The 18,608-nt window shown below is 38.6% G+C and overlaps 1 protein-coding gene across 5 annotated transcripts in view; it reads left to right on the forward strand.

Annotated features, from left to right (window-relative positions):
• ltk (leukocyte receptor tyrosine kinase) overlaps positions 1-18,080 on the forward strand; it is an 83,977-nt gene extending 65,897 nt beyond the window's left edge. For all 5 annotated transcript variants that reach the window (XM_047157596.2, XM_047157594.2, XM_047157595.2 and 2 more), the window contains 10 exons: positions 6,178-6,364; positions 7,371-7,461; positions 7,551-7,615; positions 12,802-12,931; positions 13,200-13,297; positions 13,560-13,652; positions 14,345-14,446; positions 14,634-14,768; positions 15,171-15,261; positions 15,370-18,080. In XM_047157596.2, coding sequence (XP_047013552.1) covers positions 6,178-6,364; positions 7,371-7,461; positions 7,551-7,615; positions 12,802-12,931; positions 13,200-13,297; positions 13,560-13,652; positions 14,345-14,446; positions 14,634-14,768; positions 15,171-15,261; positions 15,370-16,305 — 1,928 coding nt within the window. In that variant the 3' untranslated portion in view covers positions 16,306-18,080. The remainder of the gene's footprint in view (positions 1-6,177; positions 6,365-7,370; positions 7,462-7,550; positions 7,616-12,801; positions 12,932-13,199; positions 13,298-13,559; positions 13,653-14,344; positions 14,447-14,633; positions 14,769-15,170; positions 15,262-15,369) is intronic.
• The last annotated feature ends 528 nt before the right edge of the window (positions 18,081-18,608 follow it).

The raw sequence follows: 18,608 nt of genomic DNA on the forward strand, positions 1-18,608 counted from the left end.
GATAGAGAGTCCTTATCGGCCATTTTGTGGCTGAAACCAGCACTGATATGACAGCAGTGTTGAACCTTACTGCTCAAAGCAGTGAGTACAGAATCAATAATTGTAACTGCTGTTAATCAATCCATTATTTTGTATTATAACAGTGTATGACTGAGGGCAAATTAGTTATAGTTAGTTATCTCAATGCTATTTTATCAATGCTTTTATTATTGGTGCTATTTAATACCTAAAATCCTAGGGCTTTAAAAAACAATTTCTAGCCCAGGATGGTCAGGGAATATATCATATATCTCTGTGCTGTTCACATAAATGTGATGTCAGCATTAATATAAGCATTATGTAAATAAACAGGTATGAACCCTTTTTATAGTGTAAATGTAATTAAGAGCTCTTCCAAAAGTAAAGCTCTTGGACCATTAATTCTTGTTTTCTTGCTGACTGAAAGAGACCAGATTTGTCTAAATATAGACAAAAATAACAGCAACAATATTTGCATCAATACTGTATATCAAACAAATTAGACCTGCTATATCCTGACCTCTTTATGATGAGTACTGTGTTTTTTCCCTATTCCTAAACACAGGATTTGGCATATCTGTGGGCTATTCAAGTTGGTCACAAAAGCTAACTTAGTTTTGTGTGCTTTATAAAAATGTGTATATATATATATATATATATATATATATATATATGTGTGTGTGTATATATATATATATATATATATGTATATGTATGTATGTATATATATATGTATATATATATATATATATATATATATATGTATGTATATATATATGTATATATATATATATATATATGTATGTATATGTATGTATATATATATATATGTGTATATATATATATATATGTATGTATATATATATATATATATATATATATATATATATATATATATATATATATATATATATATATATATGTATGTATGTATGTATGTATGTATGTTTAGATCCATTGCCATGTATTCTTCAACTTCATTTGGCATTATAGGAGAATGATATATATACTCAGGGTTGTTATCTTGGCAAAGAGAGGTAGCACAAAGTGTTGACTAAAAGAGTGCCAATAATTGTAGCACACTTGTATTTAACAGATATTTTTTTTATAAACCTGTGTTATGTTTGCAATTACTTGATATCCATGAGAGCAGAGTATTTTTGTGTTTTTTTTTTAACAAAAGATCAAAAGGTTAAACAATAAAGACAATTTTTTCACAGCCTTCTTTGCTCATATTTACCAATATTAGTGGAGGGTGTGTGTGTGTGTGTGTGTGTGTGTGTGTGTGTGTGTGTGTGTGTGGGTGGGTGTGTGCATGTATGTATGTATGTGTGTGTGTGTGTGTGTGTGTGTGTGTGTATATATATATATATATATATATATATATATATATATATATATATATATATATATATATATATATGTGTGTGTGTGTGTGTGTGTGTGTGTGTGTGTGCTTAAATGTATATACTGTATATATTTGATACTTTCATACAACTTACAGTTGTAGTTCCTGCTTGATTGGAATGGAGACCTTAAGCTATACTAACCCTTATTTAAAAGAAAGGGGGGGAGGGGGGGGGGAACTCCACAAACTGTCAGGGTGCTTCTCACTACTTAATCAAAAAATATTGGACACACATAGAAGAATTTTATCTTTACTATTTCCCATTTTTTACAATAGAAGTGAGGACATTAAAATGATTAAATGATTCATAGTGAATTATGCACTGCCTAAAATAAATGGAAACTTTTATAATCTGTAATTTATTGAGTACTCTTCATGACAACTTTACACACTCTTGGCATTCTCTCAAAAGGCTTCATAAGGTAGCAAGCTGCGATACTTTTCCCCAACAATCCTGAATAAGTTCCCAGATATGCTTAGCACTTGTGCAAGTTATTCATTTGTTTTGGAAATAAATACAGTGCAATTATACAAAGGCAAACGTGACATCCTTATAGTTCTGACAGAGTTGTGAATGTTGGAGGCAGGCAGTATAGAGTATAGTCTTCATTATGCTTTTTTCCTACATACTTTTCAGTGCAGCTGTTCTCATAAAAAAAGAAAATGAAAGGGAAACCTGTATCCAGCCAGACACTGTCACTTATTTTGCTCAGCGATGCACCTTCTCTCTGTTTCCGGTGTTCATCTGTTCACTGCAAGACACACAGGATATATAATAGCAAACAGTTAATCACACAAAGATGTGGACACTCACTTCTTACCCACTGTCTCTCTGTTACTCCTTCATCCCACAACCCACAGTTGTCCCCCACTGCCACAGCATCACTTTCACTAATTATGTTTTCGAAAGGCATTTCAATGAGATCATAATAAACATATGTTAACCAGATGTGTCCAAGCTTTATACTCATACTGTATGTGTGATATAACCTCATTTTAGGCCAATGATATCATTGTAAGTTCTTGATGGTGCAGAGTATGAACTATTCATACAAAATGTTTTCGACTGTTGCATATACACCGACCAGCCATAAAAGTAAAACCACTTGCCTAATATTGTGCCACCAAAACAGCTCTGACCCGTCAAGGCATGGTCTCTACAAGACCTCCGAAGTTGTGCTGTGGTATCCGGCACCACACGTTAGCAGCAGATCCTTTACGTCCTGTAAGTTGTAAGGTGGGACCTTAATGGATTGGACTTGTTTGTCCAGCACAGATGCTTGATCAGATTGAACCACTTCCATTAGGGAATACTGTTGCCATGAAAGGGTGAGCTTGGTCTGCAACAATGGTTAGGTAGGTGGTATATTTCAAAGTAGCATCCACATGAATTCCAGGACCCAAGGTTTCTCAGAAGAACGTTGCCCACTCGTCACACTTCCTCCGCCGGCTTACGTTCTTCCAGTTGTAGGTGCTTTCAGAGGTGGACAGGATCAGCATGGGCACTCTGACTGGTCTATGGCTACGCAGCCCCATACACAGCAAGCTGCGATGCACTATGTGTTCTGACATATTTCTGTCATAACCATCATTAACTTTTTCAGCAATTTGCGCTACTATAGCTCTTCTGTGGAATCAGGGCCAGGCTTCACTTTCCAGGCATATCAGTGTGTCTTGGGCACCCATGACTCTATCACCGGTTCACCGGTTGTCCATTCTTGGGACTCCTTTGGTAGGTACTAACCACTGCATACAGGGAACATCCAACAAGACTTGGAGATGTTCTTACCCAGTTTTCAAGCCTGCCCATTTTCCCTGCTTCCAACACATCAACTTTGAGACCTGACTTTTCTCTTGCTGCCTAATATATCCCACCCCTTGTAAGATGCCATTGTAACAAGATAATCAATGTCAGTAGTTTTAATGTTATGCCTGATCAGTGTATTTGATTTGTGCAGTAACTGCAGAATGCTGCGCCACATGTTCTTTTAAATCAGTATAACATAAATAAAAAGTCTCTATAATAAGTCTTGACAAAATAACATTAAACCTTTTAAATTCCATGATTCATTAAGCATGTTTTATCACATGCTAGGTATCTGTTTCAGTATTTTTCTCCAAACTCTTGTGAATTGAGGTGTGAGATGTGTATTAGGTTGTCAAGTGTTGGTAGTATTGGTGGCATTTTAGTTAGGTATTAGAACTTAGTAACGTGTCACAGATCTTAAGGTAAACTTCATTAGACAAAAATACAACTAGTTTTAGGGACAATCCAGAACTCCAGTCTCATTGATTTACTACTGCTAGACTGGGAATTTTAATACACATATCAGTTGGTGATAACTCCTGAGCTCTATTGGTGGTTAACTTTTGTCTTTTCCCATGAGCTCTCCCTAATGCAGGTTGGTAGTCTGTTCTTGGGCAACTCCCCTTCCTCTTTTACTCCTTCCCCTCTTTTGTCCCGCTCCCCTCCCTTGTTCAACTTCCTGCCGGCTTCACTTCACGCCTGATGGCAAAGAGAACCCCTCACCTCCACGCAGTGCCCCCCCCCCACAGGCAGACTACCAACCTGCAGCGGGAACGTGGACTCCCTGAGGGTGAGTGCTACCTGCTCAGCTGGCAGTGCAGACGGCAAGCACCTCACCAACCCAGACACAGTTTACTCCATTAGAGAAGTTTTGGGCCATTTGAGAATTATTTTAGGAAGAAGTTAAGTGTACTTAGAATCTCTGCTTCTTTGAGACACTGCTTCTTCTGCAGACACTGCCTGTTAGTTTTATTTTCAGCTCTGGACATAAGTGAAAAAGTTAGTCTGGGAGTTGAACCTGAAGGAGTGCTAGGCACAACTTAGGCCATTAGGCTTTCAAAGAAATGCTAAAAGATATATTGAAAGCAAATGCATTGGTCTGTATTATATAAGAAGGAATTGAAATGACAGTGGGGTTTTGGCTGCACTGTTAACTAATGATTCAGTATTTTGTGTGTGACCTAAGGCCTTCTGAATTTCATGCTTATTGTTGTGGTAATAGTGATAATGTCATATTCCATATGATATATTTCACTTTTCGATGATGTATCATGTTGTAAGATACAGTCCCCACTGAAACTCTTGGAATGGCAAAACCAATTCATTTGTTTTTGCTGTAGACTGAAGACATTTGGGTTTGAGCTCAAAAGATGAATATGAAGAGAGTTTAGAAGTTTAAAGTATTTCTATGTAGATGTGTTAAACAACATAGAAAATAGCATATTTTGTATCAGACCACGCAATTTGTAGGCAAGCAAAAATATTGGAAGATATAGCTGATGGATTTTTCTTGTTACCTGGGTGTATCCTGTTAGATTGATTTGTTTAAACAATAAATAGCTCTGAACATCTACTATTGGTTTTAGCCTTCAGTTTCACCTGTGTAGACTGCGTTTGTTGTTAAAAAGGATAAGCCAACATGAAGATCAGAGAGCTGTCTATGGGAGAAAAGCAAGCCATTTTGAAGCTGAGAAAAGTGAGAAACTCAATCAGAGGCTTTTGGTGTAGCCAATTTGGATTGTTCTGGAAAAGAAAGAAACCACTGGTGTACTGAGCAACAGACACCGAATGGGTCGGCCAAGGAAAACAACGACAACTGATTGCACAATCATTGTACGAGCTGTGAAGAAAAACCCCAAAACAACAGTCAGTGACACCACCAACAACCTCCACAGGGCAGGGGTGAAGGTAACACAATCCACCATTCAAAGAAAACTTAGAGAGCAGAAATATAGAGGCCATACCACAATATGCAAACTCATCAGCAGCAGTAAGAATCGGAAAGCTATTTTGGAATTCACAAATAAATACAGAGATGAGCTACAAAGGTTCTGGAACAAAGATTAACATCTACCAAAGTGATGGAAATGTGGAGAAAGAAAGGATCTGCTCATGATCCAAAACATGGTGGAGGTAGTGTCATGGCTTTTGTTTGCATGACTGCTTCTTTTTGACAATGTAACGCATGATGGTAGCAGCAGAATGAATTCAGAAGTTTACAGGAACATTTTGCCTGCCAAGTTACAGAAAAATGCATCCAAATGAATCAGACAATGATACAAAAACAAACTGTCAACACAGCAAAGGACATTATCAGTGGGAAAAAGTGAAAGGTTTTTAGACTGGCCAAGTCAATATTCAGTCCTTAACCCAACTGAGCAGCATTTCACCTCCTGAAGAGGAGATTGAAAGGAGAAACCCCCTAAAACAACAACTGAAAGAAGCTGCAGTAAAGCCTGGAAAAGCATCACAAAAGAAGAACCCAACAATTTGTTGATATCAATGAGTCCCCAGCTTATGCAAGCAAATATTAAGTGTTATTTACTTTAATTTACTTCAAGACTTATCTGTACCTACTTTTGTCCACTTAAATATTGGGTGGTCTGATACAAAAGGTTCTATATTTTATGTTGTTTAACACATCTAGATGCCAATTCCAGGAGCTGAAATCCTAAACTCTTGTCACATATCTATCTTTTGATCTCAAACCCAAATGTCTTTGGTGTATAGCACAAACAAATTAATTGGCCTTGACATTTCATTAGTTTTGGAAGGGACTGTAACTGAAGTATCTTCATAACCTCCACAATCCTTACAGAAAGGTTAAGGATAAATTTCTCTCATTTGTATGGTGAACAAGATTGAGCTGTAAATGGTGTGTAGTATAAGTCTACTGTTATGTGCACCTCCCATTTTGTTAACCTTGTGCTCTGTGCTGCTGCAGTGTACTACCGCAAGAAGAACCACCTCCATGCAGTCCGGGTATGTTTGCAGAGCCCCGAACACAAGCTGAGCAAGATTCGCTCTTCCATCATCATGACTGACTACAACCCCAACTATTGCTTTGCTGGCAAAGCTGCATTATTGTGTGAACTGAATGAGGTTCCACGCAAGAACATCACCCTTCTCAGGTGCTTCTGCCTTATAGACTAATTGGTTAAAAGCATATCCAGGATAATCTGTTAAAACTTATCTTTAGCAAGCAAACATAATATTACAATTACACTTAAAGCTTTCTAAAGGGGCTCTATTCGTAATCTTTGATAAAATGGGAAAACTCTCTGATGTAGGGTTGTACATAGAATCTTTAAAGGAAAGTCCACCCTGGAACACATATTAAATGTGTTCCAAACATTAGAATATTTGTGGTGTGTTTAGTGATTTTGGTATTAATTTGTCGGGTGGTGTTGTATTTTCTTTATTTTTGTTAGAACTTATGAGTTCATTGAATTATCTAGTGTTAGGGTTAGGGACTCTCTCTCCTAAGGGGCTCATAAGGGAACTCAAGCATAAGGAATCATGGTCACGTTTCACTGTTAGCGCCAAAAAAAATCAATAGAGCAAGACCTTCTTTTTTCATTCGCCATGTTCCAGTGATGATCTATGTCATACTACTGAGAAATCCACTGTAGAAGTAGTGAAGACAACAAATATTGTTTACAGCAGAGACTCGACTTGGCAAGTTAGAGATCTATGAGATGACATCCATGCTGGTGCTGATTGCAGTATAAGCCTGAAAGTTGATGTTCGGAACCTTATCTTTTTGAGTAGAGTGTACAGATGAGGAGGTGAGAATGCTGAGGAAATAAAGAGCTGTTGCATCTGTCTCTATGAGCTAAATCCCAGTGGTGAAAGCATTGTCAGGTAGTTGAATGGCATTGTGGTTAAGGTAGGAAACTATTCAACAAAGTGAAAATTTAGACCAACATGTCGATGAAAGATGTTTAAACAAACAACAAAAAAATCAACTGAGCACTTGATTACAAAATGAATCTTGGACAACAATGAACGATCAAGTTTAAAATGTCATTCAGGGTGGATTTTTCCTATAATCGTTCTGGTTGCTAACTGGAACCAGGTTAATGTCACATTGTATGCTTCAGACATTATTTTCAATAAAGGACATTTTGGTTGCAGGGCTTTAGGGCACGGTGCTTTCGGGGAAGTGTATGAAGGTCAGGTTCTGGGTATGAACGGAGACAACACTGCTATGCAGGTTGCTATCAAGGTCAGTATCACTGTTTTTGTGTTCAGAGTGTTGTCCGCATTTGAAAGCTCTTTATTAAGTCTGTCTTTCTTTCTGTGCCTGTATGATAGACTCTTCCGGAAATCTGTTCTGAACAAGATGAGATGGATTTCCTCATGGAGGCACTAATTATGAGGTATGCTTTTATAGACACACTGTTAGAGAAACAAATAAAGCTTCTATGGTTAAACATGTGGTAATCAGACAAAAGAGAGTGATATTCCAGACCATTTTAGTAAAATAATCTGAAGCGGAAATAATATTTTGTTTCCTTTAAATGTTTGTTTTGCTTGCACAGTTCACAGCTGTTAGTAGTTCAGGTCCAGTTTATACACCCACTATGTTCTACACACACAGCTGTTCTTTTATTTCCAAACTTTAGACATGTAGGAGGAACAATATGCCAAAGCCTACTGAAATTTATTAGAGCTTTGAATCAAGCCTCCTAATTTAGAGCTCCTACCATATGCTTTAAAGGAGACCTGTTCTGCCCCTTTTTACAAGATGTAATATAAGTCTCAGCTGTCCCCAGAATGTGTCTGTGAAGTTTCAACTCAAAATACCCCACGGATCATTTATTATACCAAGCTGTAAATGCCTCTTATTGGGCGGAAGCAAAAACATGCTGTTTTCGTGTGTGTCTCTTTAAATGCAAACGACCTGCTGCCACATTTCCAGAAGAAGGCTGTGCCTTTACAGCTCGTGCTTCGAATGCCATGGCAACAACAAATCAGGAGAACCATTATGACTGACACCATAAATACCAGTGTTCAGCCTTATATGTATGAATTATACAGACAATCTGTACGTTTATATGGACAACAACATTCCAATATTAACCCGGTTAAAATGATACTCTGATTAAGAAACTAGCATGTAAACAGCGATTATTGATGACCTTAATCCAACTAAAGTAATACTCGAAGTAAACACAAATTAATACATGGAATTAAGACATGTGGAGTATTCCTATTTAAGTCGCATTATGGAAGTGCATTATAGGCATGTACACACCTTAATCACACTATTAACGTCGTGTGGGAGTTTTCACTGCATTTGGGACAGGACACATACACACACGGCAGTGCTCAACCGCTTGACTGCAAACAAGAGAGCACGGCTGCGTCCGAAACCGCGTACTTACCTACTACAGTATATAAATACATGTATTTCGGTAAGTATGCGGTTTCGGACTCAGCCCATGGCTTCAAGCAGTCGTCTATTTGCACGTATAGCATGACAAATAATTAACTGCACTTGAAGCTTTTGTAAAATTAAAAATGAAACACCCAAAACTGTATGCAGTACCATAACGAAGACCAACTGTATGTTGATGCGTGAAATTCTGGAGGGAATGTCAGACGGCGTGGCGTAGTGACGTAATGACGTGTGCCGTTACACGATCTATGTTCTATAACATGTAAAACCGGAACGTGAAAGGAATACTCTAAAAGTGACTCATGTAAATACCTTAATCAGGGTATTGTCTTATTCAGAATAAGGTCAATAATTTGATTATTGCTGTCCATGTAAACGTAGTCAGTAAGTGTTTTTGGGTTAAAAATAAAAATGACAACATCTCCTGCAAGGTGTCCTTGAATACACTAAGAGACAATTGTAATGTTGGCTGCATTGGCCATGGAATTTGCTAACAAGTACATTCGGGAAGGTGATTTGCAAACATTCACAAAATATAAAGTGCAGTGCTTTCGTCTTCTGGATATGAGGCTCGATCACGAACAGTTGATATTGATCCATGCTTGAGAATAAACTTTTCAGCAAAGCCTGCTTTGTATTGACCCTCGTTCACAAAGCAGTCTGGTGTAAAATGATTCAAACAAACCTATACAAATGTAGCTATTTTTTGGGTCACATTTCCTTCAAAAATAAAACTTCTCCACTGCGTCTTCAGTGTCTCTGATGCTGGGAGTACATGAAGACTCATATGTTCACTCTTACAGCCAACAACAAAACACTTACAAAGCTTACGAAGCTGAGACATTCTTCTAATCATTGTAGCTGCTCCATGACGGACTGTGTGCAGCTCACTTATAATAGGGCAGAGTCTGTCACCAGTCGTGGGCGGGGCCTGTTCCAACATGACGTCACATTGGAAAGAAAATGCGAACTAGACACTGTTTATGATTGATGGGGAATAAAAAAAAGCAGTGGACAGATTTTTACCATTGCAGGGTGGTTGTGTACACACACACTGCCAACACACATTTATGTTCAAACAAAAAAAATATATATAATATAATTTACAGTAGGTATGGCACAGTTAACTAGTGGCCTTAGATACACTATATGGCCAAAAGTATGTGGACACAGCCATCACATCCGTATCTGGGCCTTTCTTAGAATATTGCCGCAAAGTTGGAAACACAATTGTATAGGACCTCTTTACATGCTGTAGTGTTAAGATTATCCTTTAGTGGAACGCTTTAAAGGGGTCGAGCCCAAACATGTTCCAGCATGACACTGCCCCAGAAAATGAGGTCCATGGAGACATGGTTTGCCAAGGTTTGTTTGGAAGAATTCGAGTGGTCTGCACAGAGCCCTGACCGCAACTCCACTGAACATCTTTGGGATGAATTGGAACGCAGACAGTGTGGCAGGTCTTTTCAGTCGATCTCAATGCCTGACCTCACTAATGCTCTTGTGGCTGAATGAGTGAAAATCCCCAAAACCACACTCTAAATTCTAGTGGAAATCCTTCCTAGAAGATTGGAGGCTGTTATAGCAGCAAATAGGGAACCAACTTTGGAATGTTCAAGAAGCGCATATTGGTGTAATGGTCAAGTGTCCACATACTTTTGGCCATATAGCGTAATTACACACTGGTGGTTCATGCTGCTCCGAAGATGTGTAAGGAACTACTCGTTCTTTTAGATCGAAATGATAATTTGACAAAATGTATTATCCTAGGCTTTGGGGCATGGTTGTAACTTGGGGAGTGGGGGCAATGTGATCATTTCACCATGTGTCCAGGAAAAGAAACTCGCTTGTTAATTATTAGGCGTCTGATTGTGGTGGTTTTATAACAGAGGCGACATATTATTACAATCAGCACATTGAGCATATCACAGCATAAATGCAGTGAAATGGATATTTATATAAAGCATTTAAAATTATTTTTGCTACAAGCTATTATAATATACAGTTAGCTCCAGAATTATTGGCATCCTTGGTAAAGATGGGTTAAAAAAAAAAAAAAAAAAAAAAAGGTTATATCGCACAACTATTGGAACTCCTGCCTTTAGTACCTTGTGCAGCCTCCCTTTGCCAAAATGGCATCACTACATCTTATTCTATAATGCTTGATGAGATTGGAGAATACAGAGCAGGAATCTAAGACCCACATCGCTACAGATCATCCTTCATACATAACAATGAGAATTAGGTTATTTTTGTTTATCCATCCTCCTTTTAAACCAAACCATCCCTGAGTGTTTTTCCTCAAAAACTATATTCATGATCATAGAATTTGTTTCACTTCAAAGTTCCAGTAGCATCTAATGTGGTTAAGACGAAAGACATGCTTTCTTTTGGCACAGTTTTTAAATAGGGTTTTTTTTCTCCATATGGAGGTGATGCCTAATTATAGATTTGGAGATATGGTGACCCCAAAATGCTCACATCTACAGATCTCTAACTGTGATCGTTTTTTTTTTTTTTTTTTTTTTTTTTTTTTAAATCTCTGACCTCCTCCTCATTGTACATAGGAGCACAATACAACTGCATCTTTTTCCTGACATGTTTATTACAGCCATTACCTGACTTATGAATGGATGCACAATTTTGTCTGATTTATTTTTGTATTCCCTGTTCTGTAGTCTCTAGTCTGGCCTCTGTGTCACCTCATATTATCATCTGAGTGCAAAATGAAGGCATAGATGACTGCTTAAGAGTTCCTAAGATTTTGATTTAAATAAATGGGAATTTATTTTAGTTGTTCATATTTTGTTTCTAAGGGTGCTAGTAATTATGGCAAATGTGATATATATATATATACAGTGCCCTCCACTAATATTGTGAAAAATTGTCTTTATTGTTTAAAATAAAACAATAAACAATTATTCGCACCCCTATGAATTCATATGAGAAAAATATATTTGAAGTATATACCCCATTGATATTTTACATTTTTTAGGTAAAAAAAAATAGGTACAGGAAACTGTTCAACCGTGACTTCCTGTTTCATAGGGGTATAACTATGAGGTAACACATTGGCTAAATTCCCTTACTCATACATAACAAAGGGTAAGACCAAGGAATATAGCTGTGATGTGCAGCAAAACGTTGTTGAGCTTCACAAAATGGGAAGTAGCTATAAGAAAATTTCCACCATCCGGGCAATAATTAAGAAGTTCCAGTCAACTGGAAATGTTATGAATCAACCTGGAAGGGGACGTGTGTCTATATTGTCAACGCACTGTGAAGAGGATAGTTCGAGTGGCCAAAAAATCTCCAGGGATCACAGCTGGAGCATTGCAGAAGTTAGTTGTTTCTTGGGGTCAGAAAGTCTCCAAAACTACAATCTGAAGTCACCTACATCACCACAAGTTGTTTGGAAGAGTTTTAAGAAAAAAGCCTCTACTCTCATACAAAAACAAACTCAAGCGCCTTCAGTTTGCCAGACACTACTGGAACTTCAAATGGGATCGGGTTCTATGGTCAGATGAAACCAAAATAGAGCTTTTTTGTGATAAACACCAGAGATAATTTTGGCACACACAGAGAATTAGACATATGGAAGTACCTCATGCCCACGGTTAAATATGGTGGTGGCTCTTTAATGTTTTGGAGCTGTTTTTCTGCCAGAGGACCTGACATTTTGTTAGGATACATGGCATCATGGACATATATCAACAGATATTAAAGGAAAACCTGACTGCCTCTGCCAGAAAGCTTAAAATGGGCCATGGTTGGATATTTGAGCGGACAGTGGTCCAAAACATACATCAAAATCTAACATCATTACTGACCACAAAATCAAGATCCGGCAATGGCCATCCCAGTCCCTTGACTTGAAACCCATAGAAACACACCTGTGGGGTGAACTGAAGAGGAGAGTCCACCAGCATGTACCTCAAAATTTGAAGGATCTGGAGAGATTCTGTATGGAGGAATGGTCTCAGATCCCTTGCCATGTATTCTCCAACCTCATCAAGCATTATAGGAGAAGACTCGGAGCAGTTACCTTGGCAAAGGGAAGTAGCACAAAGTATTGACTAAAAGGGTGGCAATAATTTTTACACACCTATATTTAACAAAGATATGCGTGTGTGTGCGTATGTGTGTGCATGTGTGTGTTTGCAGTAAGTTCAACCATCAGAACATAGTGCGCTGTATTGGAGTCAGTCTTCAGATCCTGCCCAGATTTATTCTTCTGGAGCTCATGACTGGAGGAGACATGAAAAGCTTTCTGAGACAGAACCGTCCCAGAACTGTGAGTGCGTCGAGTTTATGTATTGTACAGTGTGTATACATGTGTTTAGCTGTGCATTCTGTCTTGTACTGTGACTGGTACTGTGACTGCATGGATGCATTTTCTAATTCACACTTATGTGCAAGTGCAAATTTATAAGCATAGGAGGTGTCAGGTTTATAACAGCCTGTGTGTACTGTGGGGTAGAGTGTGTGTCTTGAGTCAGTGTGATTTGTACTGTAAGCTGACAGTGTGATGAGACAGTAATCTGACAGTTGGGCTCCCACAGAATCAGCCCTCCTCTCTGACTATGCTGGAGCTGCTGCACATGGCCAGAGACATCGCATTCGGTTGCCGATACCTGGAGGAAAACCACTTCATTCATAGGTAGTTAAACACTGCAGAAATATCGCAATAACTTTTGTGAACTCTAATGAATGGCCTCGGTCCAATCCTCACTATTTACCATATAAACTAAGAGAAAATAATTCCATTGAATTACATACTACTAGTAAATTAAGTGAGTGTGTAGCCTCTTAAGTGTGAATCTATTAAAAACGTTTGCTTAGTCTGGTTAGTCACTTAGTTGCTTAGTCTGGAGATTAGCAAATCAAAAATGAGGATGCTTTAATATGTCATTTTGTTTCAGAGACATTGCTGCACGGAACTGCCTGTTGACTTGTCCTGGTCCAGAGAGAATGGCCAAAATTGGAGATTTTGGAATGGCTCGTGACATATACAGGTGCCATTACTGTCTGCTTTCATCATTTGATAAAGGTTGATGTACTGGCACCTAACTTGAGGTCCATGGAAAACTATATTTGTAATCACCAACAGTCAATACTCTGATTAAGTGCTGATTAAACTGCTAAATGATATTCTATATATAGTAAAATATAAACCAATGGGCCTCGTTTGTCAAGCAACAAACAAACAGATTTATTTGTCAGTTGTTCATAGAAGCATTTACACAAGAAATTTGGTTTAACTGCACTTTTGTATACAGATCACACTGTCAAGTTTAAACTCCTCATGTTTTTCGGTTACACACACACACATTTAATGCATATTTTGTGAACCCTAGTTGTTTCATATTAACGACATTTAACTAAACAGATATTAAATGTGAAACATGTTAAAGAAAGCAAACCGACATAAAGCCATAAAATAAGACAGTTCCATTTGCTACGCCATCTTCTTTTAATGCTGTACACCATTTTGTTAGAGCCAGCACTAAGTGAATGATAAGTGACTGATCTGGAATGTCTCAAGCTGCAATGTGCCATATACAGTGCTCCCTAGTGTGCTGCTTGAATCCCTATGACACCCTCCAACTTTTCCATCACGGCACTGGGGAGAGCTCACTGGTCTGTGAGAAATTTCTGGCAAAATCGCAAAGACACAATTATTTGAGTTTTTCTTATTTGACTGCAGGGCCAGTTACTACAGGAAGGGTGGTCGTGCCATGCTGCCAGTGAAATGGATGCCGCCTGAAGCCTTCCTAGAGGGCGTTTTCACTTGCAAGACTGATACATGGTAATGTGTTTTTTTGTTTGTTTGTTTGTTCATTGTGTTACATTTCATTAAGCTACTAGTTTATTTTGTTGAAATGGTTTGATACCCTCTCTGAACCCCTTTTTTAAAAATTATTATTATTATTGTTGAAACTGACCGTCCATGAGGGAAGTTTCTGTTTAATTGTATCATATGTCTCCCTCTGTAGGTCATTTGGTGTACTGCTGTGGGAGATTTTCTCCCTGGGATACATGCCTTACCCTTGTAAGACCAATCAGGAGGTGCTGGAGTTTGTGACGAGTGGAGGACGCATGGACCCACCTAAGAGCTGCCCAGGACCAGTGTAAGTAGCAGTTTCAAGTTTTAAACCCCGAGTCAGGAATCACTGCGACTAGACAGTCTTTACTACAACAATAGTGGAGGAGTGTGAATAATAACAATAAATGTATTCATGTATGTAGATTTAGGGCTTGTCCTGCAATATTGATTCAGGCTTTAAGACACACATTTAGAAAAGAGGGTTCTTTGGACAATTAATGGTTGTAGCTTTCAACAAATATTTTATTTAGAACCTTTTGTGGAAGGTAAACCCTGTGTTGTATAGTAATGCTGTATATCTAAAGAACCTTTAAGCTTGATCTCACATGAGTTACTTCTGGATGTTTTTTAAGTTCTCTGCCAAAAATGGCTTGGTTTACATACAGACTTAGATTTGTTCATCGCCAAATATTGTTTTATGTTGTAGTTACCGAATTATGACACAGTGTTGGCAACACTGCCCAGAACATCGACCAAACTTCTCAGCTATTTTAGAGAGGATCAACTATTGTACTCAGGTATCGTTAAAATATGACTATGAATAAACAATTATATCTGGTTTTAGCCAGGCACCCTAACCACATGTGTTTTTCCTCCTTTCCTTCTCACCTGCTAATGTGGTTCAGGACCCCGATGTTATAAATACCCCCCTTCCAGTGGAGTATGGGCCAACTGTGGATGAAGAGAGCAGGACTGTGACTCGTCCAGTAGCATCTGGCAGCATGAGTCCTCTTCTAGTGAGCCGATCACTGGATGTGCCTGTGCAGCCTGCAAGCTTTACTCCACTCCCTCAGGTCCAGAAACCTCGAATGCCTCAGGAGGTGGCCATACGGGAAGCTTTGGAGCCTTTTTGGGCTGAGCCACCTTCTGCTCCTGGAGCCTGCTCGAGCTCCTGGTTGCAGGTCCCAGAGCACCAACCATGCTCCAGATCTAGTTCCTCCTCAGGAAGCCAAAAGCTAAAGAACAACACCAAGAATCTTTGGAACCCCACGTATGGTTCATGGATTCTGGAGAGCTTTGGGAGGACGGCCCTGTCCCACACCCAATCCATGCCTTTGTCCTGTAGCACCACTACGCCGTCTCATTTTACATCAACCTCGGAGCATAACGACTCTGGAACTGAAGCTAATGTGTCACCATGCTCAAATTCATCACCAGCTCCCTCTCAGATGAGCTCCAGTCCTCCAGGGTCTTCGAGTGTCAATACACAAAAAGGGCCGACTGGGGCTGTAGGGGGCTCACTTGCTGCTGTCATGGATTTGGCTAAGCTCCAGAGCTTCCCTTGTGGCAATGTAAATTATGCGTATGATGAGCAGAGCTATGAAGCTGAGAGTCTACCCCTAGTAGTTGCCAGGTCTCCAAAACCAAGCAGTAGTTCTGCAGCTAGCTCCTCTCTAACAGCACTGGGCCTGGCTTTCTCCGTTACCCACAAACCATTGATCAAGCGTCACGCCAGCTATGGACATGAAGATGTCAGGAGGCATACCAAGCCAGAGAAACCCACAAGGGACAGAGACTCAGGCTTTTCACTGTCCGAAGATCTTAGTGTTACTCCTGTGTAGCACTTTCAGATGCTGAATTAAAGCCAGATATAATACTGAAAAACAACGTAGCTCACTTCCTGCAGGTTGCCTCGCCTAGAACTATGTAAATAGGGAGGCCAGCGACACTCATTGTGGGTCCAAAGTAGCAGAAAACAAAAGTCAAGACCATTCCATTTTTATTTTTTGTGTGAACAAGTATTATGGCATCAATATTGTATGAATGGGTAATTCATCAGAAGTACCTTGTGTATATTTTACAGAAAAGTTAAAACATCACTGGAGGGTATTATGATGCTTTCAATTCATGTTGGAAAGATCGCATTTACGAGTTGAACAAACATGGAAGTGGGAAACTCAGGCTTTTCTTTGAGCTGGGACTGTGTCAGTAAGAAATCATGGTGGAATCAATGGAGCCAACGCCTGTAGTTGATGGTAAATTTATTGAAATTGACTACTCGTCTCAGAAGCTGATTTCTGAGATGCGTTATTACGTGTTTGGTATATGCATCAAATTATTGCCAGGCTTTTTTTTTTTTAAAGTAAAACAAGCTAATTAGCTGCACAAACTATGACAGCATTGTACAATTACGATATAATATGTAATGATAAAAAAAAAGGCAAATGATGCTCATTCTTTGTTCTTTTTCCAATTTCTAGAAGTAGAGTTTAAAAAAACCTTGCTGTATTTGTTTGTAGTTAATTAAGAGAAGGTACACCGCCATCTTGCTCCGACCAAAGTGACCAGTCAGTGAACGCACCTGACCGTAATTACAACTTCCCAACTCATACATACGATCTTCCCAGGAGGACTTGAATGCACATTCAGAGTGTTACTTACACTCTGAATGGTGACATCTTTGATCAAACAAAATACATAAAATATGTGCTCAGCAAGTCTTACATGGATTTTTTTCACAAATCTGTCTCTGTGTGGCATCATAGAGCGAGTGTTACAGAACAGCAGGTCTATCGCAAAGGTTGAAATATCTACTGTAAGTTATTTCGAGTTTTTCCTTTAATCATGAGCTAAGTGAGAACTTGGGCATTTTTTCAGTTTATGCGAAACAGTAACCTGACCTTCGCTATTTTCCCATTCCCATGTATGCAGTTTTTGTTTAGATTTAAATTGCTTTCCATAATGGTAGATTCTGCTTTCTTTTCCTGGGTGGGTTTTAAGGCCCTTGATAAGTTAATGCACTGCATTCACTAGGCTTCCCTTGTGTCCCCTGTCTATTCAGGAGGTTTTGGAATCATCCACATGTTCCCCATCTTTATAGCACCCTTAGTGGTGTGTAGAGCATGCAGAAGAAATCAGGGCTGCACTGCTTTTGCAAGCAGTCTGAATGTTCTAACCTGTTAATACTGCTGTTAATATTGGCGCCACACATTTAGAGGCAGTATGTGTGTACGATGAGAGTCATGGTCCTGATGAACAACCTATAATACTTGGAGAAATCAGAATACTAAATCGACTTGTTTCCTTCTGTCTCCAAACCACTAGCCGCTTTACGCCACCTCTATTCATATCAGGATCGTGGAAACGAATACCTGTGAAAAAGACGGTGCTACCTAGCTGGCTGGAGCAGTAGCTAGTATTTTGGAAAAGTGTACTTTTATGTTTTGTCACTGGTGTCTCAGTTATACAGTATGTAGCATCCAGTTATACAGGACAGGAGTGCACTAAATTAGGTTCTTTCAAATGGGAGGCCATTCTAATCGGGTTGTAAAGAATTTTCTGAGTGGAGTTAGAGGTTGAGAGCCCCTCTGGCTTGCCTCTGCTTGGAACTTTTGTGATTTATATATATATATATATATATATATATATATATATATATATATATATATATATATATATATATATATATATATATATAAATTATTTTTTTGTGATTATGTATGTTTTTTGGTGAAATTTGCTATAACTGAGATTACTAAGCGTTTGCTAGAAGGAAGAACTGTGTGCTGCTGGAGAGGAGAAATGAGGTTGCTATTGTAGATATAAAAGTCGTACGAATTATGAGAAAACGTTTTCAAGCAGGGAGCTTTCTGTAGGTAATGAAGCTGATAGCACGTCCTTTACATATTTACACTGGATCTAACACTGTGAAAAATATTTTGATGAATATATTTTGATGAACCAGCATTAGATACAGATCCAAGGATCTCTTAGAAGGCTCTGGAGTAAGTGCTTTTTATTATAACAGACACGGCACGGCCAAAGCCAGATATTAAGATTCTCAAGCAATAGCAGCTTATATAAAATAAATACACTAATCCAGGATTTCATGATTTTGTTAGAAGAACAGTAAAAATTTTAATTT

Source organism: Ictalurus punctatus, chromosome 9 (genome assembly GCF_001660625.3).
Source record: "Ictalurus punctatus breed USDA103 chromosome 9, Coco_2.0, whole genome shotgun sequence".
Classification (NCBI taxonomy): Eukaryota; Metazoa; Chordata; class Actinopteri; order Siluriformes; family Ictaluridae; genus Ictalurus; species Ictalurus punctatus.